The sequence below is a fragment of the Dipodomys ordii genome, unplaced genomic scaffold (assembly GCF_000151885.1).
Source record: "Dipodomys ordii isolate 6190 unplaced genomic scaffold, Dord_2.0 Scaffold46, whole genome shotgun sequence".
Taxonomy (NCBI): domain Eukaryota; kingdom Metazoa; phylum Chordata; class Mammalia; order Rodentia; family Heteromyidae; genus Dipodomys; species Dipodomys ordii.
Window position 1 is genome coordinate 11,709,951 of NW_012267262.1, and position 25,278 is coordinate 11,735,228.

A 25,278-nucleotide genomic window follows, 5' to 3' on the forward strand; every position below is an offset into this window, starting at 1 on the left:
GACTAGGCCCCATCCAAAACTCCTGATTTAATAGGTGGGAATAAGGTGAAGCCACACATTTATTTTATTTTGCTATTTTTATTTAATTTATTGTGCTGGTTCCGGGGTTGAATTCAGTGTCTGAGCACTGTCCCTGAGCTTCTTTTGCTTAAGGCTAGTGCTCTACTACTTAAGCAGTTCCACTTGCAGCTTTTTTGATGGTTAATTGGAGATAAGAGTCTCATAGCATTCCTACTGGAGCTGGCTTTGAACCATGATCCTCAGCTCTCAGCCTCCTGAGTAGGTAGGATTATGGGTGTGAGCCACTTGTACTTGGCCACTCATTTATTTTCATTCACTCATTCATTGTTACATTTGTTGCAATCCTGGGACACCTGCATGATAAGCAAGTGCTCTACCACTGAACTATACCGCCAAGCCCCATCCATTGGTAACTGTCAAATCTTTTCAGGTGAATCCTATAACCATCCCAGCTTGATTTTCTTGGCTGGGTATACAGTGATACAAAATTTCTTCATCAAGTCAAGAATTTTTGAGGGAGATCCAAGCAGAAATATGAGCTCAGGCAGAGACTCATCTCCAATTAAGCAGCAAGAAGCCAGAACTGGGAGGTGTGGCTCAAGCAGTAGAGCATCAACCTTGAGTGAAAAAAAGAATTCAGGGGCTGGGAATGTGGCTTAGAGTGCTTGTCTAGCATGTGTGAGGCCCTGAGGTCGATTCCTCAGACCACATAAACAGAAAAAGCTGGACGTGGCAGTGTGTCTCAAGTGGTAGAGCACCAGCCTTGAGCAAAAGAAGCTCAGGGACAATGTCTAGGTCCTGAGTTCAAGCCCCAGAACTGGCAAAAAAAAAAAGGAATTCAAAGTTGAAATATGATTTGAAATATGGATTTAGAGACAAAAACAAAATGAAAATGAGAAACGATATCATGTGTGCATAATACACATGTGTCAGCTTTGACCAGGCATCATCTAGGAAGAAGATGAGTCACAAAAACAAACACAAGATGAATAGTCTTCCTGTGGCAGAAACTATCCAACATTACAGACTGTAATGGTATATTTGTATCAAGTAATATTGCACATGAAAATATAAAAAACAAATAGTCAACCTTAGAGCAGAGAGAATAGATGGATTTTTTTTAAGGTAAGAAATGCTACATATTACTCTTATTTGTTTGTTTATTGTGGTATTAGAGCTTGAACTCAGGGCCTCATGACAGGAGATCTCTGGTAAATGGCATAAGAAGAGAAAATATAGAGGCATTTTCAGAAGACTACTTACAAAAATTGAGGAAATGGAGTCATTTTCCGTGCAACTTGTTAGGAAATGGAGTCATGAGTGTTAGAAAAGATCAAGCAGATCAAAGAAGAGAAAGAGGGCAGAAACTTCAACAGACCAGAGCAGGTTTTAATCATTACTCCAGGGGGATTCCAAGTTACACAGAGCAGGGTCAGAGAAACAAGGAGTGGGAAGGGGCAGGAGTGTTAGGCTTTTACACATTTGAGGGCAAGAGTTTCTTTGGAGTGTCTTTGTAGCTGTAGCTGACTGTATAATGTCTTTGCAGCTATGGCAGATGGTGCATTTTTCACATAAGGTCAGGAGTGAAGTTTTGCTGAGAATAACTCAAGGACAGGGATAAGATTCTGGGGAGGAGATTTTTCAGGAGGGCTTCCCGGGGGAGGGTGGTCAGTGGGCCATGAAGCAACATTGAGTCATGAGAACAAAGCAGATTCCTGTCAAACCTAAAGGTAGTTATATTCAGTCATGCCATGTGCAGAGACTATAATATGTGTAGAGAATATAATAAATACATTGCAACTGAAAAGCCAAAAGAAAAGAAACAATTCCAGGGCATTCTATACTCTTTGTTTTGTATCCTTAAATTTTTTGTTGAATGATGCAGCAAAAATCTATTTTGGCAGCACTAAATTTTCTATATCCATCCAAGAAATTGTACAAATGCTCTATTTGCCTCCACCAAATGTTAGAGTATATTGAAAAGGCATTTATGGAACATAAAATTTGAAATTATTGTTGACTATACGGTGAGAAAATTGAGTAGATGCCATCTTGCTGCTAAAACTTAATTAGTAGGAGCATGCCATGCATTTTGATGATAATAAGAATATAGCTTCTAAAATGCAGCAGACATATACTCTGAAAATACCCCCTTTAAAGTGTTTTACTCAGTACTAATTCTGAGTGATTATAAAATTAATCTTAGAAGCAAAATTAGATAGGAATGTAAAGTGAGTAAAATGAAAGCATAGAATAGGTTTAGAACATCTTTTGACCAAAAATGAATTTAGAAGCAGGGACCCGGTGGCTCATGCTTATAATCCCAGCTGTTTAGAAGGCTGAGATCTGAGGATCACGGTTCAAACCAGCCCAAGTAGAAGAGTTTATGAAATTCTTACTTCCAAAAAGCTTGAAGTGGAACTGTGGTTCAGGTGGTAGAGTGCTAGCTTTGAGCAAAACACTCAGTGACAGTGCTTAAGCCTCAGGACTGGCATATATATATATGAAATCTAAAGGTAATACAAAATAATCTGTTCATTTAGAGATGTGTTTTCATCTAGTTAAATACATGTGTTTATTAAAGCATACATAAAATTTGAGATTATACTCTTTATTTTCACTTAAGTTCTGTATTTTTCCCTTATTTTCATTTCAGTTCTGAAATTTTTCTTAAGTCAGGAAAATAGGTCTGAAAATACACTGCTAATCAGTTCCCTCATCTTCCAATGAGATATGGGCTATTGTCAGGTACTTTCTCACCACAGCATGGAAGTCAATTTTAACCAGACCTCATCCGTATGAAAATACAGGGCCACTGAGTGGGGACCACTCAGTCTGTAGTGTTTTGGGGTTTCCAACCCCAGCCTGATCGAGAGAATAGGACTGGCTTCTGCATTCCAGAGGCTGAAGGAGGGAGAAGGCCTAGCCTGGGCTTTTCACACCTTTGTGGGAAGGAGCTGCTGGCCAAGGGCTCCACAATTAAGAGAGCTAAGCTGAATTTTTACTGCAAGGATTTGGGAATCATATAAATGAATAATGCCTCCTGGTTCTCTTTTCCAAATGAGCAGCAAAAACTGACAGGGGCCTTTCAGTGTGCTATGGATGTGTCCCGAATCCAAATAATTTGATGCTGAGATCCAACAACAATGGGGCTTTACCTTAAGAGGCTAATGCTTCTAAGACAGTGGCAGCAGCCCACAGTCACGGAAGAGAGCCCCCTCACCCCCATACTCCACATGCTGTCCCTCCAGTCCCCACCATGTCTGACTGCTAGTGCCCTTACTCAAGGGCATTAAATCTTAAAAAAAAAAAAAAAGAAATGTAGTTGCTCTGATTCCTTCTGCTTTTACTCAGGTCTAGGCAGTGAAGAATGGGGAAAGGAAAATAAAAACCTTGACTAAACACTGACATGTCTCATTTAAAAAAAATGAGGCTGACATTAGAGGCAGCTCAGCATTATACCATTTGAATATCAGATGGTATTGAGGTGAGAAGCAGCCCTTGCTTTCTCCTCTTTAAAGATTTGTCTTTGATGGCTGCACACGTTCACGGTTTTCGTAGGGGTAATAGCTGGGAGGATTCCATCAGTAGTAAGAAGTGATCTGGTAAGCTGTTCTGTTATCCGTCAAATCACAGGGCATTTTGCTTGTGCTGGCTGTCATTTCCATTAAGGGAAAGTGATAAGCAGATGCTGACTTTATTATTTGTCCAAATACGGTGCTCTTGTTTGCAGAGTGTTTAGTTTTTCTAAAGGGCTTTATTGAATTATATTTTAAAGCCTTTCTACCCACAGCATTGCATTTTGGACAAGAAACTTGAACAGGAACTGTAAACTATTCATTAAGGTTTCAGACTGGTAATTGTACCTTTCTTTCCCTGAAATGCCTTTTGTTTGACTAGGAAAGGAAAATGCTGGTCATATCCCCCTAGGTCCTTAGCCCTATGGTTCTGTTAATTCATATGGCAGTTTATCGCTGGTGGTGGCTGTGGTAAAACACTCAGATATCTGAATGCTACTCTTCCTATAAAAATCACCAGCTGTTAAGATGAATTTAGGCTGGGCTCTGGTGGTCACACCTGTAAATCTAGCTATTTAGAAGATGAGATTTGAAGATCTTGGTTCAAAGTCATCACAGGGAAGAAAAGTCTATAAGACTTCTCTCTCCAATTAATTAGCAAAAAGCCAGAAGTAGAGCTGTGTCTCAAGTGGTAGAACACCAGCCTTGAGTGAAAAAAGCCACACAAGTGCTTGAGGCTCTGAGTTCAAGTCTCACTCCAGGCACACGTAAAAAATATGAATTTGACCATTTTAGCATTTTGACTTTTTCTTAGCCTAATAATTAGTTCTTAGACTATGAACCTATAAATCATAATTCCAAACAATGGGTCATCCCTCAGTATCCAAAGGAAATTGGTTCCAGGATGGTCTGGATCAAACTCTGTATATACTCAAATATGTACACATCTTTCTTTATATTTTATCTCCAAGTTACTTATAATGCTATGCGAGCATCATGTTGATAATTACTATACTAGTTCATGAGTATGACAAGAAATATCTGCATGTGTTCAGTACAGGTGCCGAGTTTTAAAAAAATATTTTTGATCTACAATTGGTTGAATCTGACCGCGTGTAACCCATGAATTTAGTTTGACCATGCATACATACATTCATTATGCAACAGGTGTGGTTCTGATGCTTGATTAGTCCCTCAGCTGTGGGAGGCATTTAGGCTCATGGGAATTATCATTTCACTTTTATAATCATCATCAATAATTTATACTGTCTTGTTTCTGCTATAGAAGTATAATAGAGGACAGCTGTCAAAATGAGATGATGAATGGATAAATATTCACCAACCACAGACCCCTAGATCTAGGCATCTTCCTAGATTCATGAATTTAAGGTAAAACCGAAGCCATCAAACTAATGTCCAAATAACAAAGATATATTCAGCACTGGATTGGATTTGCATTCATGAATACAGCCTAGGAATGTGGTTGTGGATCCTGATCAGCAGTTCTGTTGGACTAGAGTGTTGGGTCTGCAGCAAGTAGCATGGAGAATATTATTCCTTCCTGAAAAGTAAGAGCTTTACTTGCAGCTGTGGCCCTGAGCAACTCAACATATGTACTAGAAACCCTGGCATTCCTTAAAAGGGCACATTCTGGCCTAGGCCTCTGTCAACTGCTTGGAAGGGTGCTGGAGCCCCCTGCTTTACTGAGGAGCTCCATTCTGTAGGTGTGAGGGTACAGAAACAGCTGGGAAGAGCTGTAGGAATTTATTCCCCCCCCCCCCTGTTTTTACAGGGAATGAGAATTTAACTGAAACATCCATTTCAATCAAGGTCAGGATTCCTCATGGGACATAAAAAAGAGAAAATCATTATAAAACAGAATAGCTGCCCCAAAGAAGCCTGACATGACTACGCCAATGTACAAGAAATGAAACCATATTTTATTTGGGTCTTTTTCTCCTTTCTTCCTTTCTCTTTCCCTTCCTTCCTCCTCTCCTTTCTTCTTTCTTTACTTCTTCACTCAGTGTTTCTCTCTCTCTCTCTAAGTAAATTGTATGTATTCCCTGCATCTGAAAATACTTAGCACTGGAAGTGATGCATAGGTATTATAAATGGTTCTTTATATTTTCTGCAGTGTTATTCTGTTCAGAGAAAATTTGTGTTCACCTTTTCCTAGTGAGACAGGGACAATGACTGGCTCCATGTAAATGTTCATTATAATTTCTTGGACTGGGATTGCACATTCCTAGGCTGTATATTTATTATAGATTCTCTGTTCACACTAAACAAGTAAAACCTTAAACACACACACACACACACACACACACACACACACACACACACACACACACACACACGTCAAGCTGGGCACCGGTGGCTCATTCCTGTGATCCTAGCTACTTCGGAGGCTGAGATCTGAGGATTATGGGGGGAAGCCAGCCCAGGCAAGAAAAGCCATGAGACTCTTTTCACCAATCAATCACAGAAAAAGCTGGAAGTGGAGCTGTGGCTCAAGTGCTAGCCTTGAGCAAAAGAAGCTCAGGGACAGCGTCCAGGCCCTGAGTTCAAGCCCCAGGACCAGCAAACAAACAAACAAAAAGAACACATCAAACTGTGTTCCAACATGTTATATTTCTTCAACAAAGTATTATGTCTAAAAAAGGTCAAAAGGTCCCAAACCAGGTGCAAGTGGTTCATGCCTATAATCCTAGCCACTCAGAAAACTAACATCTGAGGATAGTGTTTCAAAGCCAGCAGTCTATGAGACTCTTAGCTCCAATTAACCACCAAAAAAGCCAAAAGTAGAACTGTGGCTCGAGTGTGGCTCGAGTGGTAGAGTGCTAGCCTTTGCACAAAAAAGCCCAAAGACATCACCCAGGCCCTGAGTTCAAGCCCCCAGGACCAGCGCCACACACACATAGAAAAATAAGTAAAATAAAGCAAGAAAGAACATTAAAAAGGAGTGACATGGAGTAAGAGGCGTTGGAGTTATAAACTGCTTTGTTGAATGACAATTCCCTCATACAATAACTTAAAAGATAAGCAAAGGAAAGAAAAGGAAAAAAATGTCCCACTATCCAGGTGTTGAGACCTACAGAATCACAGTTTGAGGCCAGTAAGTCCATTCAGAATAATCTATGAGACTCCAACTCCAGAACAGCCAGCTGAAGGCCAGCATGGAGGTGTGCTGCAAGTGGTAGAGTGCCAGCCAGCCAGCAGGCTGGGCAAGCAAAAAACTCAATACTGAGTTTAAAAACCCAGTACTGGCAAGGAAAATTCCCTTTTAATAGTAATATTCATTTTTACTGTTTTGACATCATTTTAGCCATTTCTGAGATGGATCTTGAGCCTGTCTGCTTTTTTCCACCCCTACTGTAAGGCCTCGTCCAAACCACCACATCTCACCTGGATCATACAGCTATCTTCCATCTGGTATCTAAGAGTCCTCCATGCATGCAATGTGTGTGTCACTCTTGCTTTAAAAATTCCAGGACAATAAAGACTCCTTGCCCTGTTTAAAACAACAACAACAACAACCCAGGACTAAGCCTGGTACTGGTGGCTCATGCCTGTAATCCGAGCTCCTCAGGAGGTTGAGATCTGAGGATGGCAGTTCAAAGCCAGCCCAGTCAGAAAAGTCCGTGAGACTCTTATCTCCAATTAACCACCAGAAAACTGGAAGTGGTGCTGTGGATCAAGTGGTAGAGCGCTAGCCTTGAGCACAAAGAAGCTCAGGGATAGGGCCCAGGCCCTGAGATCAAGCCCCAGGATTAGAAAAAGAAAAAAAAAATAATAAAATTCCACGACCCTACTTTGGGACGCTCTCCAAAGGAGAGGAGATTGCAAGTCTTGCTGCTTTCTTTTACCATTTGCACTTTCAAAGAAATGTACTCTGTTTACTTTTTTAAAAAAAGTTAAATGAAAATAAAAATTTCATTGGTTTGCTGCCTCAAAATAAAATTTCAGCTTATCCTTAGACTTCTAAGAGCCTAAGGTTTCAACCCCAAGAAGTCCCTTTTTTTCCTGCAGGTACTTTTGGACTTCTTGCTCTTACTGACATATGACTTTTTGCATTTTCCCCTCGGTGTCTGAACATGTATACTGGCTGGTCCTAAAAGGTCCTTACGCAGAGCCACTTCCTTACAGAAGTCTTCCCTGAGCATCCTTCTCCTTCCAAAATGAAGACGTCTCTCTGTACTTCCTTCCTTTCCATCGTATTGTCCTAGTTTTCTTTCTTAATTTCATTTATCATTATCTGAAATGAACTGGTTCTCTCATTTGTTTCCTCCCACTGCAGTGTTGGTGCCTTCGTGACAGAGATTTTGTCTCCTTTGCCGTTGTATCTCTGCCATCAAGGACAATGCCTGACCTCTAGGGGGCGCTCCAAACATACTGATTGAATGCAAATGTGTGAGAATGCCAGCGAGTGTTCTTGTGTTGTGCAGATTACCCATAATTTTCACAACACTATGTTAAAGTATTGTTATTCTCATTTTACAGATGAGAAGACCCAGGAGAACTAGAGCTAAATCACTTGGTCTCAAAAGGCTACTCTTCCATATTACAGCCCTCCTATTTTGTCCAGGATCATGAAAGGCAATGAAAAAAGAAATTCTTTTACAAATACTTTTGTTTTTGTTTTTTTTTGTCCGTCATGGGGCTTGAACTCTGGGCCTGGGCAATGTCCCTCAGCTCTTCAGATCAAGGTTAGTGCTCTGCCACTTGAGCCACAGCGTCACTTCTGGTTTCCTGAGTGGTTTATTGGAGATAAGAGTCTCACGGACTTTCCCACTCAGGCTGGCTTTGAACTGTGATCCTCAGATCTTAGCCTCCTGAGTAGCTAGGATTACAGGTGTGAGCCATGGGTGCCTGGCCTCTTTAAAACAAAAATCAAACAAACAAAACAGGTTATATTAGATTTAGAATTATGTCTCTTTCTTCTTAACATAAATAGAAAAGTAATTTCCAACTGAGAAAACATGTATTGTTTTGTTATGTAAAATAAAAATTACTGCATATAAGTGAATGAAGTCAGATGACTTGGATTACTTAAATCCATGCTGCTATAAAATTGGAATAGTGGGCCAGGTGCCAATGGCTCACCCCTGTAAAACTTGCTACCCAGGAGGCTGAGACTTTAGGACTGTGATTCAAAGCTAGCATGGGCAAGAATGTCCATGAGTCTCTTATCTACAATTAACCACCAAAAGAAAGAAAGAAAGAAAGAAAGTAGAGCTAGGACTCAAGTGATAGGGTGCCAGCCTTAAATTAAAAGCTAAAGGACAATGCCTGAGTTAAGCCCTAGCACAGGCACACACACACACACACACACACACACACACACACACACACACACACACACACAGGATAGAAGTATCTGCAGTCTCAAGTTGTTGTAAAGATCATTAAATACTTAGAATAGTTCATTTGACTGGTGAAAACTCAATATAATGCTGCTATGAATCACAAATTTATTCTGGAAACCTTTGAGATATGGTTTTTCACTGAGAGAGAAGTTATGCTGGGTAATTTCCTTTTTAATTTTCTACTAAAATTGCAGGGTTTTTCAAACTCTCTGTGTTTAAATTGTTTAATCCACCATGTTCTCATACTTCTATATAATACAAATTAGATGACTAAGGACCATACAATTTAGAAAAAGCATACAAAATAAAAGCCCAAAATTGTTACCATTAGATTCCACAGGCTTAAAATTACTCCTTCAAATTGCCATAAAGTTTCTAAATGTCTTTTAATGATAGCTTGTTGTATAATAACTTACCCACAAACCTTAATGGCTTCAAACAACAATGATCTATTTTGCATAATCTCTGGGGTTTTAAATTCAAGAGCAGTTTAGTCTGGTTCTGGAAATGTCTTTTAAGGTGAGATTCAAGACAGGCTATGAGACTGAAGTTATCTGAAGGTTTGACTGGGGGTAGAGTCTCTGCTTTCATTTGCATAATTAGCAATTAGATAGTGGCTATTGGCCAGCCTTGAAAGTGCTTCACCCATAGGTAGTCCCCATATAGCTATCTGAATGCCTTCACCACATGGCAAGTTTTCTCCAGAATGAAGGATTGAGAGACAGCAAGTAGAATTTACAGGGTCTTTTATGTTCTAGCTTCAGAAATTATACTTAATCAATTCTGCAGATCTCTTGGTTAGATGTTAATCCTATTTGATGTGGGCTTGAAGCTAGGAGTCAAAAATCAATGGAGACATTTTACAGACCTAGTTATCACAAATGCTCACTCATTTGTGTGTGTGTGTGTGTGTGTGTGTGTGTGTATGTGTGTATTGGGGCTTGAAATCATGGCCAACCTCTTTCACTCTCTCTCAGCTTTTTGCTCAAAGCTAGCACTCTACAACTTGAGCCATACCTTCAGCTCTGACTCTTTGCTGATTAACTGGAGGTAAGAATCCCGTGGATTTGCCGGCCTAGGCTGACTTCAAATCTTGATTCTTTGATCTCAGCACCCTGAGTAACTAGGATTATAGCCATGAGCCACAAATGCTTACTCTTAATTTCTGTACTTAGCGATCTGTAAGCCAAATTCTGCATATCAAATTCCCATAGAGAAACTAAATTGTTCATTTTGCAAACTGAGGTCTGGTGAAAGATATATTCCTAATTTGTTGGAAAATCAGGATTCTTGATTTCAGTATTATATCTTAATGTCTTTATTACCTGTCTTAACCACTAACAAAAGGGGCACATTTGCCACATTAGCCTCATTACTTAATGAGTAGAATTAAGTGATTAGAATAAATATGCGGGGTGGGAAACTAAGTCAGATGTGGCAGCTGTTGGTTCTCTTAAGATCACCACAAAGCCATCTTCAGGGTAACCATCAAATAAAATAGTTGAGTAAGCCAAGTTCAAAAGCATCACAATGTGACAATGGAAATTGACTTATTTAGCTTCAAAGATTCTATTAACTCAGAGAAATGATGGTTTTCTGGGAAAATTAATACATGGCCACTGATAGAGACTGAAACTGACTTTAGTGCTTTGAAACTTCTTTTAACTCAGTTCTTAGATGTACATGCAAATGTGATAGCTTAGAGTCCTTCCTCGGCAGTACACACATTTCAAAGCCAGATCATTAAATCTTGATCTTAATTACAAAGGAAATGTGAAAGTTTTAGTAAATTCATTTTATATAGTTGAGAAATAACCTGCTTCAGAAATTGGCACTAAATGAATCCTAAACACATTATCCATGCTCTGTGTGTGTGTGTGTGTGTGTGTGTGTGTACACACATGTACACGTAGGGGAGAGTGCTTGCTTGAAATGGGTTATCCATAAGATGAACAGTACTTTCAAGTTGAGACAAATGGCCAATGGAATAACAATGATTCTAGAATGTGTTTGCCTTTTTTTTTTTTTAAATCACCCATGTTCTTCTAATTGAATCCAAAGTTCAATCAAGAAAATGCCAAGATTCCTGAGTTAAAAAACAAAAGTTTTATTTGGGAGTGTTTCCAAACATCCAGAAAAGTTACAAGAATAAAAATAGTACTTTATATATCCTTTACCAAAATTTAACTTTTGTCCACATTTTTACCCCATCTCCTTTTCTATCTTTCAAACATACATATCGCTTGGAGCTTGCCACTCACACCTGTAATCCTAGCTATTCAGGAAGCTGAGATCTGAGGATCAAGGTCTGAAGCAAACCATGGACAGAAATGTCCATGAAATTCTTATCTCCAATTAACCAGCCAAAAGCTGGTAGTGGAGTTGTAGCTGAAGTGGCACATCACCAGCTTTGAGAGAAAAAGCTAAGAGACAGTGCCCAGGCCCTGAGTTCAAGTCCTAGAACCAGTGTACACACACACACACACACACACACACACTTTCTCCACCTTTAGAGAATAAGTTAGATACATTGTGATCCTTTATTCCTAAATATTTCCATGTATTTTCTAACAACAGGAACACTGTCTTGTGTACCCATGGTAGAACAATCAACTTAAATTTAACATTTATATAATTTCCTTGTATAAGTTAAACAGTTCCATAATTTATATACCGACTTAGATTCTAATTTGCTCAATGATATCTTTTGTAGCATTTTTAAAACCAAAGAGTACTGGATACAGAATAGGAAGCAGTTATCAAATCTCCTGATCCTTCTTTCATCCCCAACATTTATAACATTAACATTTTCAAAGAATAGAATCTACCCTTCTTTTTCTTTTGGGTCCGGTCGTGGGGCCTGAACTCTGGGCCTAGGTGCTGTCCCTCAGCTCTTCAGCTCAATCCTAACACTCTACCGCTTGAGCCACAGTGCCACTTCTGGCTTTTTTCTTTTTGCTTATATGGTGCTGAGGAATAGAACTTAGGGCCTCATGCATGCAAGGCAAGCGCTCTACCACTGAGCCTCCTTCCCAGCCTACCCTTCTTGCTTTAAGAAACATAATAAAATGTTCAGCTGGGTGCCAAAGGTTTACACTTAATAAATCCTACCTATACAGAAAGCTGAGATCTAAGAATCTTGGCTTGAGTTAGCTCCAGCAGGAAAATTCATGAGACTCTTATCTTCCACTAACCATCAAAAATTCAGAAGTGGAGCTATTGCCTAAGTGGTAGAGTGACAGCCTTGAGTGAAAAAGCTCAAAAGGGACAGCACCATGGCCCTGGGTTTAAGCCCCCATGCCAGCACACACACACACACACACACACACACACACACACACACTTGACAATATGAGACCTGAGTTCAAGCCCCCGAGTGTAAGTCATAACCATCCTCAGCTTTATTAAAATGAAGATTGCTTAGCACCCTCCCCAGGGTTTCTGATTCAGGTGTGGGAGGTGGGACTCCTGCACCTGTGTTTTCAGCAACTTTCCAGATGACGCTGTCCCTGCTGGTTCAGGAGCTGCAGTTTGAGAACCGCTGAGTTAGAGCAACATCTGGTCCCCAGCTGCCGCTTGCCACCACCATCTGAGCTTGGGTGCAATATAATTAGATTCATTTTTAAAGAGGCCACCAGAAGCAGTCAAATTTCCCAACTACTTTCAGCATTTTACCAGCCAGGAGAGACATCACTTCATTATTTCTCCTCTTAAAAAACATGTAAAAGAAATCACAGTTAATGAGCAGTATCCTTGATGGATCATCTTTATAATTAAACACATTTAGATTTGGTGTTTTCTAATAGTTTTATGAAATAATTGAAAATATAACCTCTACGTTGATTCCCTTGGGCGTTCTTGGGCTAACAGGCTGAGAGGTGATCACCAGCAGGTGGCGCTCTGAGCCAGTTCATGCCTGGATAGCATGAAGGCGGACACACAAGCCAAGGTGCCTGCCTTAAATCCTCAAAGGAAGGTCTCTTAACCACTTGTCATAAAATACCCTGAGACACACGTCTTGGAAAATCGAAGTGTCAAGCTCAGCAGCTTTGCCACATTTCAAACTAGGTAATTACCTTCTCTCCCAAAGGGAATCTGTTTTATGTATCTGTGTGCTTTCTGGGTTACAAGTTTCCCAAAGGCAATGATCTTGCTGTCTTCCATTCATTCCACACAATGCCAAAGTGAATGCACATTTTACAATAACAATTTAATTATTCTACACCCCTCTGAGCTACGTGATGACCTGTTATATAATTGCCAGGTGTATAGAAACCTGAATAAATCTCATAAAAACCTTTGCAACAAATGAAAGTTTTTATTTGACCTACAATTAAATTGTTTAGTAACTTCACCTTACCAACAGAAAAAACAAAACCATTTCCCTGTGGTTCCAAAAGGGAAATCATTATTGAATAAACAATGCCACACGTTTCAGTCAGTCCTTTTTATTAAGTCTTCGGTCTTTTTTTTTTTTTAACTACACACAACAAATACTTTGATATAATTCTAAGATAATAAAATAGTTGAACAATTTCGAGGGTCTTTATTTTAGATTTACATCTGTATAGAAACAATCTGTGGAACGCCTCACCTCAAAATGAAGGTGTCTAAAAACAGTGATTCATCAGACTTGTTTTAAACATTTGTTTGGTTAAAAGATGTGCTTTCCATTCCCAACTGAAATGGGTCTCCATGCAGTTTCCATTAGATCCAAAGCGCAAGGCCTTGGGAAGGTGACCAGGGACAGGAAGATGGCCATTCTCCCCTGCCCTTCCTTCCCTGTGTGGAGCATAGTGATTGGACAGGGCTGTTTACAGATGCTGGGAAGAAAAGAAATCAATTGTACATCTCTAGCTTGTACACATCAATGACTATCAAGTCTTTGCAAAGAGCTCCCATATGTAGATGGGAAATTCCATCATGGTGGCATGGTGCCAGCTGGCCCTCAAATATTCCTTTCTCCCACTAATCATGTCAGTTCCTACCAATAGACTGTAGCCACAATTTCTCTAAGGGCTGGTTCATTTGCCACGCATGAGTGATGGTCCTTACAGGCATCACTCAATTGCTATGTCTTAGTGCCCAATACAGGTCCACTGTCCCTTAAGAAATACCCCACCCTTGAGTCTCCAAAAGTGCCTAAGCGTGAAGACCCCATGGAGACAGTGCCTTCAGGGGACACTCCCTGCAAAGATGCCTAGGGACTCTGGCCTAGATCATCCCATTGATCTTAGTCCACTCGTAGATGTCCTGTTCACACACGATGTCGGAGTTGATGAGAAGGTATCTGTCACCAACGCAGAAATGCTTCTGACAGGCGGCACATTTGAAGCACTCCAGGTGATACACTTTGTCTTTCACCCGCATGGTCATCTCGTAGGCACGGATCCGCTTGTCACAGGAAGCACAGAGACCATCTTGGCCAAACAGCCTGAGGCAAGAAGGAAAGAAAGGAAGAGAGAAAGAAGGAAGGAAAGAAAGGAAGAGAGAAGGAAGGAAAGAAAGGAAGGAAGGAAAGAAAGAAAGGAAGGAAGGAAGGAAGGAAGGAAGGAAGGAAGGAAGGAAGGAAAAGAAACAAAGAAAAAAGCTCAGTTACTGAGGCAGGGACAATATTGAAAGAAAAGACCTGGTGAGGGCTTCTATGGAGGTTAAGCAAAGTAGGAAAAACTGGGCCCAGATGTCAGCCAATGAATCTCCTCTCTCTCTCTCTCCCTCTCTCTCTTTCTGTCTCTCTGTCTGTCTGTCTGTCTCTCTCTTGAGCTAATACAGTACTGGAACTTGAACTCTGGGCCTCATACTCTTGCTTGGCTTTTTCACTCAGTGTTGGCACTTGAGCCATACCTCCAAACTTCCAGCTTTTTGGTGGCTAACAGGAGATAAAAGTCTCATGGAGTTTTCTGCCTGGGTTGGCTTTGAACCACAATTCTCAGATCTCAGTCTCCTGAATAGCTAGGATGACAAATGAGAGCCATCAGCACCCAACGTGAATCTTTCCTAGGCAGTAAAGGGCAGGCTGACTGACATTGGCCATTTTGTTTGGTGATATTCCTCCCTATCCTGACCTTCCCCTTGCTTTTAGCAATCACTCTTAGGTTCCTCTGGGTGAGTGTATACAAGACTGAGCTGAGGTGACTTGTGATAAAGGCTAGGCCCACTGCCTCCCAGGGGAACTTCCGTTGTACCTAAGGAGCTGGAGTCAGATTCCTAGGGGACCCAGAGAGGGGAAAGCAGATTAGAAACGCATCTCTTCCAAGTCAACAGGCACTAATTCCTTGAATTTTCCTCCAAGCTGAGAGTCCCATCTCCACGTGATCATTCCCTAGGGCTACAGCTGCTGGAAGACAGGGAGTGCCAGGAGAGATGCACGGTGCAGTTCCTCTTGCCTCAGAGACCCAGTGGGACACACAGCATCTCTCCCCCAGCAATCCTTCATGCTCCTCGCTAGCCCCCTGCTGAATTGCTGAGGAACCCCCTCTCCTTTGCCTCGGTGACTTATGAACATTTCAAATGGATAATCTTCAGTGTTAGGGTGGGACGTGGTTGGGGTGGGTACAGGGATGGGAAACACTGGGAAGAAGGCCCGGCAGTCTGTGCATGAATAACTCTGACCCAGACTAGACCTGAAGAATGAGCCCCAAAGAGTGGAATCACACAAGTACTGGAACCAGACACTGCAGCTCCCAGGTCCAGACCATGCTGAAGCAGCTGAGTAACGGTGACTTCTCAGAGCAAAAGGGCAGTATTCGTAGCTCTCTTGTTGGGCTGTTAGCAGCAACACACAGGGTGTGTCAGATCACTCCAGGTCAAGGGGGAAGCCAAAGCCAGTTAAGTCTGAACACAGCCACAACTGTGCTACAGTTTGTGTACATGTATGCAGGTACTGGGGGCTAAACTCAGGGTCTGGGTACCATCCCATAGCTTTAGTACTCCAGGTTGATACTCTACCTCTTGAGCCATGACTCTACTCCTGGCTTTCTGGCAGAGAAGAGTCTCACAGACTTTCCTGCCAGAGCCGGCTTCCAACCATGATCCTCAGATCTCAGCCTCCTGTGTAGCTAGGATTACAGACATTTGCCAGTGGAGCCTGGCTCCTACTGGGAGAGTTGCAGGATCATTTTCACCTGGGGTGATCCCATAGCCACGTTAGCAGAGGTTTTCTTGTGAAAACTACCCTAGGACTATTTCAGGCCAACACTGATTGTTTAGGAAGTTCTTCCTTCAGAAAATCAGAGAATCATTTGTGCTTTCTGAGGGGTGGTAGGGGAGCTAAGAGCAGCTGCCAGCTCTTGCAACACTGGAGCAGATGTATGGTCTCAAGAAAAGATGATCTGGTGTGCCAGGGCTGGCTCATTTCCCTGGGAATCCTGCTTTTCATTGGAAGATCTCCGGGTGTTTTCAGAGCGCTGCTTGGGTACACACTCATTAGTGGAGAACATTTTATCCCACTGTAGCAGATGGTGAAGCGGCAGGTAACCGCAACATTGGAGGTCACTCAGTAGAAAGAGAGTTCCGGTGTCCTGACTATGCAGTAAGTTAAGTTTGGGAGTGAGCAAAGATGCATGGTCCACAAAACATTGGGAAGGAATTAAGTCCAACAGCCTGGCGTGTGAGATTCTTTAGGAAGGAGAGTCAGGGAGCAAATGACAAGCTACTAATGAAAGTGAGGGCAGAGGGCTATTGTTTGGGAGACAAGCTCAAGTTCCAACCTCACCTCTAACTAGCCAGGTGAGCAAATGACAGTCCCTTCTCCAGCCTTCTGTGTCCTATCCTGTGAAATAAGGGAACTGGAAGAGAAGTCTGCAGAAGTCCCTCCCAAGTCAAATACCCACAGATTCTAGCGATAGTAAACAAAACAAAACAAACAAACAAACAATCTGACACTTGACTTGAGCATTAACCTCTGGCACCAAGAATCAGTGTTTTGGGCTGGGTATCCCAGAAACAGCTCCTGAGGCAATGATTTATGTACATGTGATGTGATGTGATGTGATGTGATGTGTGTGTGTGTGTGTGTGTGTGTGTGTGTGTAGTGTAGTGTGTGCCACTCCTGGAGCTTGAACTCAGGGCCTACGCACTGTCCCTGAGCTCCTTTTGCTCAAGATCAGCACATTACCACAATTCCACTTCCAGCTTTTTAATTGGAGATAAGATTCTCATGGTTTTTGCTGCTGGGCTGACTTTGAACTGTGATCCTCAGATCTCAGCCTCCTGAGTGATGGATTAAGGATGTTCTCCAGGGAAAGTGTGTAGGGGGGGAGAGTACTGGGAGCATGCCTCAGAGAGAGCCTGGGCTTCATGCTCAGGAGTGGTATGTTATATTTCCAAGTCACTCTGCCTCCAGGGAAGACTGCAGAGCTTGAGGAGTCCTGCACTGTGTGTCTCTGACAGCAGGGTCTAGGTTGGGCCTGGCTGTTGAAAGTGGAATCACAGGCAGGAAATTGGTATAAACTGGATCCAGGAGATTGAACACTCATAAATAGCTGTTGTGAGGCTCCCAACCATATAACAGCAGCAGGTGCAGGTTCTATGTGTGTGTGTGGGGGGGGGTTCCTTCTGCTAAATTGCACTGGGTGAGTCAGTTTTTAGAAACCCTTAAGGGGAGATTTTATACTAGAAGACAGATTGGACCCCAGCCCCATCAGAGAACCCACAGAGTAACTCCTTTAGCTTGCTTTGTTGAAATATACCACCAGATAGGCCAAGAATGGAAGTAAACAAGTCCACAGCTAAAGGACCATCTCTAGAGCAAACAAGCATGTTTCTCATTTGTCAAGAGGTGTCATGTCATAAGCTTTCTGCTGCCCATTTTAATAACAATAATATAAATATTAAAGGAGGTCTGCGAATGACTGCGGTAACACAGAGTTAATTAACATGTTGCCTGGGAATGTAGCAAGGAGAGAAGAATTATTTCATGTCACCAAGACACAAGTTAATTAACATTGGGTTCTCCCAGACTATTTTTTTTTCCTCTCCTTTTTGAAAATAGAAAAAAGATTAACAAGCCCAAGCAGCACTGGTTCTATTCTTGAACGTTATATAAAACCATAGAGAGAGAGAGAGAGATGCTCAGCTCTTTTGACCTTACTCTATCTGACTTCATTTAATAAGATTCAAATGATTGGAGAGGGATATAGTGAGGGGCCCAGTGGGGATCATTTACCCGTCTGCTTTCTGACTGATTTGGCAGGCTGGGAGCGAGCAAAACCAGGTCTCTATTTATCCCAGTTCTATTTCCTTGTGAGTTAAAAAGAAAGGAGAAAAAGGAAATTCAACAAAATTATGATCACTGAAAAACTCTTCTCTTTTTTAAAAACCACTCAATTTGCAAGGACTTTATCAGGAAATTTAGAAGGGAAGCAAAGCTAATTCTTTGGACCCAAAGCTGACATGCTTCCTTCCCTGGAGAATTACCTGCAGCTTTGTTATTATTTCCATGTATAATGCTCTGACAGCAGATTTAGAGGGAAGAGGTGTCGAGTGGCCAAGAAAACCAAAATCTAAACAAGTATCTGTGGGCTGAGTAGCCCTGAGGTATCAGGATTGCACGCTCTGCGGGGCCTCTGCCATGGGAAGATGGCTTAGAGCTGAAAGCTACACCGTTGAGCAGCTCTGACAGTTGAGGGCACAAAGTTGCATCTACAGCAGGTTATATGAAACTAGAGATACTACAACACTCAAGGCAAAGGCACTCATTGAGTGCCAGATCCTTCACATGGCCAAGAGTTTACCCAGGGCAGGAGCACTGTCCTCAGCTTCTGTCTCAGTGGCATTACAGACTTCCTATTTTATCCTTGAATTTTTCCATCTTCTCATCTGTAACTTTGGAAAATAGCCAGGGGCTGGTGGCTCATGCTTGAAATCCTAGCTACTCTGGAGGCTGAGATCTGTGGACTGCAGTTTGAAGCCAGTCTGGGCAGGACTCTTAATCTCTTTATCTCCAATAAACCACCAAAAAGCTGGAAGTGAAGCTGTGGCTCAAGGGGTAAAGTACCAATCTTGAGTGAAAAAGCTAAGGGTCAGAGTCCAGGCCTTGAGTTCAAGCCCTAATACACACACACACACAACCAGAATTTTTTTTTAAACCAGAATACTGTCATGATAGTAGGTTATAAAGTCAACAAATATTTTTCTGATACTCATGTGCCAAGCCAAGTACTTTGTGTGTGTGTGTGTGTGTGTGTGTGTGTCTGTCTGTCTGTCTGTCTGTCTGTCTGTGTCTGTGTGTGTATGTTCTCGTGCACATGCACGTGCCAATCCTAGACCTGGGAGCTGTCCCTGAGCTTTTGTGCTCAAGGCTAGTGCTCTACCACTTTGAGCCACAGCATCATTTATGGCTTTTGGTAATTAATTGGAGATCACAGACTTTCTTGCCTGGGCTGGCTTTGAATTGTGATCTTCAGGTCTCAGCCTCCTGAATAGCTAAGCTTACAGGCATGAGCCATGGACAACTGGCCTAATCCAAGAACTTTACATGTGGTAAATCATTGAATCCTTTCCACTTCTTGGAAGAGGTAATGGCATTACTCCCATTTCACAGATGACAAGAGTGAGATTAAGTACCTTGGTCCAGGTCACAGAGCTAGGAAGCAATGAGGCTGTGACTGAAAGCTCCTCTGACTTCAGTATTCCTTGGTAGCTAGAGAATATTGCCTTCCTACTACTGTGAGAGTCAATGCTCCTTGCTGAGAACATGCTTGCTTGCTTGCTTTTTTTTTTATTAAATTATAATTTTATTATCTTTAAGTAATTGTACACAGGAGTTACCATTCAACAAATCAGTTTATGAATAACATTTTCTATCTTTAAATTTCTCATCACATAGTATTGCAGTCATATAAAAGAAATGTGTGTGTGTGTGTGTGTGTGTGTGTGTGTGTGTGTGTGCTGACACATTCAAATGAGCTCTGAAGAATCCACCCCCAGCCAGGTGCTGGTGGCTCCTCCCTGTAATCCTAGTTAGTGAAGAGGTTTTTGATCTAAGGATCAGAGTTCAAAGCCCACTTGGTAGACAAATCTGAAAGACTCTTATCTCCAGTTAGTCATTATAAAGCCCGATGTGGAGCTGTGACTCAAGTGGTTGAGTGCCAACCTCCAGGGGAAAAGCCAAGCAAGAGTACACAGCCCTGAGTTCAAGCCTCCGTACAGCACAACAAACAAAAAGGAGCCCACCCCACCCCAAGCTTATCAATTAAAAACTCATGATCCTATGATATCCCTTGTGTACCCCTCCCCAACCCTATCCTTGAGTCTGACCCCAGAATTGCATCCCTAGTCTGAATTCCCGTTTCTCCTTCTCTTGCCTTGACACACATTAGTCTGTTCCCACCCATGAGGAGGGAGTCTCTGAAACATGGCCTAGGCAGAGAAAGAGGCTCAGCCTCCTCCTTGGGCATGTGCCCCACATACCCCCACCCAGACGTGCCCCAGGAGAGGCAAGAAAGGCACCTGAGGTAGTCTCTGCGGCACAGCTTTCGGCCCAGTTTGTAGTAGAGGCGCCGTCCCACCTCGCCCAGGCGACATCCACAGAGGTCGCAGCTGAGGCAGTCCTCATGCCAGTACTGGTCGATGGCCTTCAGGAAGTAGCGGTCCCCGATGTTCTGCTGGCAGCCTCCACATGTCAGCAGAGACGGGGGGATCTGCAGCACCTCATCTACTGGCTCCCTGGGGAGGAGGCCAAGAGTTAGGGACAGGCTCACTGTGAGAGGGGAGCACCCAGGTGCAGGAACCACTTTGGGACAAGCAGGGAGCCTCCAGCCATTGCCCGCTGCCAACACGGAGAGAAGGAATGGGATGGCACATCCCTCAGTCCAGATGGCAAAGATGCAGACAGCCTTGTGTTAAAACTAGAGAGAGCTAGACTTTCCACCTGAATCCTGGAGGTAAACACGGGGTACCAAGAGTTACCCCAGGGGGCTGGGAAGGTGGCTCAGTGATAGAGCGGTTGCCTTGCATGCAGGAGGCCCTGGGTTCGATTCCTCAGCACCACATAAGCAAAAAGAAAAAAGCCGGAAGTGGCGCTGTAGCTCAAATGGTAGAGTGCTAGCCTTGAGCTGAAGAGCTGAGGGACAGCGCCCAGGCCCAGAGTTCAGGCCCCACAACTGGACCCCCCCCCAAAAAAGGAGTTACCCCAGCCACCAGCACTGTGGTAGATCTTACTCTCTTCTGTCTTCCCAGTCTTCCTTTTCCACCTCCCAAACCCAAGATCCATGAGATTGCTTTAGGAGCAATGCCGAAGGGGACATTTGGGACCAAAGGACTGCCACAGTCTGAGCATCTGCTGACTTAGATTGCTGAAAATCTACAAATTACCCATTGAATTCATGTGCCTGTTTATGTTAAGCCCATTTTAACATATAAAAGCAGAGGTGAAAGTCGGGCCTGGTAGCTTACACTTGTAATTCTAGATATTCAGGAGGATGAGATTTGAGGATTGTGGTCAAAGCCAGACTGAGCAGAAAAGGTCATAAGACTATAATCTCCAATGAATCAGCAAAAAGCTAGAAATGGTGGCCTGGTCAAAATAATAAAGGGCATTAGTTAGACTTTCCTTCACAGGAGAATTTTTACAACAGCAAACTGATTCAAATGAAGTTAATTTAGGAAAGTCAGTGAGGAAGGGTTAAAAAAACAATCATCTTAAAGAAAGTGGAAAGCAAGGAAACTGAGGCAGAGTACTCTATCCAGGCAGTCAGTTTGCTGTGAAATTGAAATATGTGTAGTTTCACTAAGAAGTCGTGCACTATCTACTGTCTACCTCCGGTCCACTGAAACTTACTGGACCCTGAGTACTTTTGCTTTCCATTTTAAGGGGAATCACTCTGTCCAAAGAAAAAGGCAGAAGAACAACTCCAGCATTAAATAGGAGACAAGAAAACATTTAGTTCGTGTTCATTTGTAACAAGTGTTCTCTAGAATATATGCAAATATAAATCTGGGTTTAAAAAAATCTATTATATTTGTTTAAGATGGACCTTCTTTTATATTTGTTTAAGATGGACCTTCCTCATCCGGGCACAGGTGGCTCACGCCTATGATCCTAGCTACTCAGGAGGCTGAGATCTGAGGATCACAGTTCAAAGCCAGCCCAGGCAGGAAAGTCCATGAGACTCTTATCTCCAATAAACCACTAGAAAACCAGAAGTGGTGCTGTGGCTCAAGCAGTAGAGCACTTGCCTTGAGCTGAAGAGCTGAGGGAGTTCAAGCCCCACAGTTCAAGCCCCATGACCAACAACAACAAAAAAAAAGATGGACCTTCTTTCCACTATGAAATTCCCAAACAGAGTTTCCTCTTGGGTCCCGTGGAGCTGTAAATCTGTGCTTGCTGATTCTAGCTGGCACTCTTAGCAGGTATCCTTGTGTCCTAATTGGCCAGTGCCCACAAAGCTCCATCCCACTGTAGTTAGGAACAGTGAGACTCTGAGGATCTGTGTTTATAGTACATGCTGACAAATGCAGGTAACTCTATCCAGGAAAGTATAAAAGTATTCCCTACTGTTTATGGATAGAATATAAGATTATTTTCTTTTAGAACAAGGAAATGTAAAGCTCAAGCCAGTTTCTGTGGGGGAAATAAAGACCTAAGTTTGTTTACTGTGCTGGGATTGAACCGAGGATCTAGAACATGCTACCACTCAGTAACATCCTGATCCTTTAAATTTTTTATTTTATTTTTATTTTGAGACAGGGTCTCAGTTAATTGCCCAGGCTGGCCTAGAAACTTCAATCTTCCTGCCTAGCTTCCTGAGTTGCTGAGATTAAAGGCAAGCACCACTTCACCCAGCTAAGACTCGACAGTGTTAAGAATTCATCGAAGTCTCTGTTTCTACAAGGTATACACCAGGTCTTCCAGCCTCCATTCTGAAAGGTAACTAACATCCTTGGCCTTTTTGAAGTGCATCGATTCAGAATTGCATTTCTTCTCTGTTCACAGCCCATGGTCTTACTTTGGGCTTTTCAACAACATGCATGGAGCCTTCTCCAGATGCTGTGCTGCCAACCAACTGTGAAAGAGGAGAATTTACACTTAGCTGGTGCAAAACTGATTGGAATGAAAATGAACTGTTCTTGGGACTCACAAGGAGGCAGTAGGGGCCACCAACTGTATGGCAGGCAAAATGGCTATGGACATGAATTCTCCCTTTCTGTCTACATATTTCATTTAGCAAGACTCCAGCTGTATTTGGAGGCATAACAGTAGCCATCCAAATTGGCTTTGAGCAGGCACACAAAGAAGTCTCTGGCAGGAGAAGTTACAAAGAAGAGATGGTAATGGCCTCAGAGGTGATAGAGAAGGACAGGATAAGATACTGGGTCTATCTCTCATTCTATAATTAATGATAATGTCACATTATTATGATAGACAATCTGACTCAGTGATTGATTGTGACTCACTGTCAAATTAATATTTGATGCTTTCCCAGAGCCTATCCTGAGTATTACATCCGAGTGTCCCTTCAGCGGGGATTTCTGGGATAATTTCTCCACAATTTCTAAGCTGGAGGGTGGGCGAGTGTGTGTTGAAACTATTTCTCAATTAGCTTGTTGGTGCTCAAGGAAAACCTGCTCTCTCGCTGGGGACATAACGAAGGGAACGATGGATTATGACAGGTGCAAGCCGCATTATAAAGTTATTTAGAAATGTGTTTTCTAGCCACAGGGAGAAAAAGAAAAAAAAAACCTTAGAAAGAGGAAACTTATTTTAAGGAGACAAACCCTCCAGATTTATTTTCTGATAAAAGGATTAGAGACTAAATTCTGCCTATGGAAAAGCATTAGGCACTAATTCATGCAATTCATTCCTTTACTGTATGCCTGTATGGTTCACTAACCTCGGGAAAACCAGGGCTCAGCTCTAATTCTAGGTTTTCTTTTTAAAAGTGAACAAACTATACTCGAAGTCCATTGTTTGCATTGACAGCTACTTTTATAGAGGAATGGTGTTTTTTCCCCTCTTGGGAATCAAAGAAGCCAGGTTTTTGTTACAACACATCAAGCTCCTTATAGCATTGGTTTCTTAACCTCTAAGACTGAAGAGTGATGTTTATATTCTTATTGGATCACGGTAGTTCCTGTGTTTTATGAGAACATGCTGAGTTTCTATGCTGGTGACTGAGGGTGAAACTCAGGTAAATAAACACCAGGCTGAAATTGGAGGGATGGGGGGGGGGTGGATTTCCAGCAGGAAAGTACAATTCTTTTAAAGCAAGGAAAGAAAACAAAACAAAACAAAACAAATGCCTCTTAAAAGCACAAATGGACAAGTCATTAACCAGCTCCTTTGGTCTTGTGTAACAAATCCCTTCAAAGGATTAGATGGGGACATCAAAGGAATAAAAATTCAAAACCAGACAGCTAATGACTCTTAAAAGGGCCTTTACGCTGACAGGGGGAAAATGATACCTTAGACACCCCTTGATCCTCAAATTAACACCAGAGAATGGGTTGGGGTGTGGGCTGGGAATAGGAAAGCTAATTCTAAACCTGTGCCAGGCTCAGCAAACAGATGCACCACATGCTCATTAGCTCTGCTTCTCTGACCCCAAACGAGAGAGAGAGAGAGAGAGAGAGAGAGACAGAGACAGAGACAGAGACAGAGACAGAGAGACAGACAGAGACAGAGACACAGAGACAGGACACAGAGAGACAGAGACAGAGACAGAGAGACAGAGAGAGAGGCTGCTTCCCAGGAAAACACATCTACACACAAAATGGTGCACCAACTTTTGGGGTTCACAGAGCCCCATTGAAGAGTTCCCCATTGGAGGGGGGCAGTATGTACCCAGATTAAATCCGGATTAGCCGTTTTAGAAATCTCTGTAGACTTGAATGAGCTCGGAGGTGGACAAGTGATATCCCTTCCCCTCCCATTACCAGCGCTGCGGGCACCCGCTCCACCTGGGACCCCGAAAGGTGGCCATCGGGACCTCCAGAGGCAATCTCTTGATAGGGCCCCCTTTCCAGGACCAAATGGACAAAGAGAAAAGGGGCCCAGAAGGAGCGAGAGGCAAGAAGGAACAGAAGTGAGCCCTGTCCCCGGTCCCCCACCCCCCCACCCCCCTACACACACATACCCCGGGCTGCACCTGCGCTCCCAGAGCTCCGGAGCATCCCGGTGCAAACTTTCTGGCGGGCAGTGGGTCCGGGGAGCGTCGTGGGTAGCCCAGGGGGACCCGCAAGAGGCGCTGGGCCGACCTGCTGGTGTCGCCAGCCACCCGATCCCTCTCGGTCAGTGCCCAGGAGTCACCCGCGGGGAAGGGACCACCCTGCGGGAGACAGAGGCGGCCGAGGGCACGGGGCGGGCGCACGCCCGGAGCCCCTGGCGGGGGTAAGGGGTGTGGGGAGGGGGCCCCGCCGCGTCGCGCCGCCGC

General features: G+C 42.9%; 1 protein-coding gene across 2 annotated transcripts; it reads right to left on the minus strand.

Annotated features, from left to right (window-relative positions):
* Positions 1 to 13,333: 13,333 nt before the first annotated feature.
* Lmo2 (LIM domain only 2 (rhombotin-like 1)) lies at positions 13,334 to 25,229 on the minus strand. Of its 2 annotated transcripts, none has more exons than XM_013019640.1 (4): positions 24,982 to 25,229; positions 22,855 to 22,911; positions 20,357 to 20,572; positions 13,334 to 14,339 (listed from the first exon to the last, which is right to left on the minus strand). In XM_013019640.1, exons 2-4 carry the CDS (start codon positions 22,872 to 22,874, stop codon positions 14,120 to 14,122), a joined length of 456 nt encoding a protein of 151 aa, XP_012875094.1. In that variant the 5' UTR covers positions 22,875 to 22,911; positions 24,982 to 25,229; the 3' UTR covers positions 13,334 to 14,119. The 2 variants fall into 2 exon arrangements, with proteins under 2 accessions (XP_012875094.1, XP_012875095.1); XM_013019641.1 differs by having other exon boundaries at positions 24,994 to 25,128.
* Between the last annotated feature and the right edge of the window lie 49 nt (positions 25,230 to 25,278).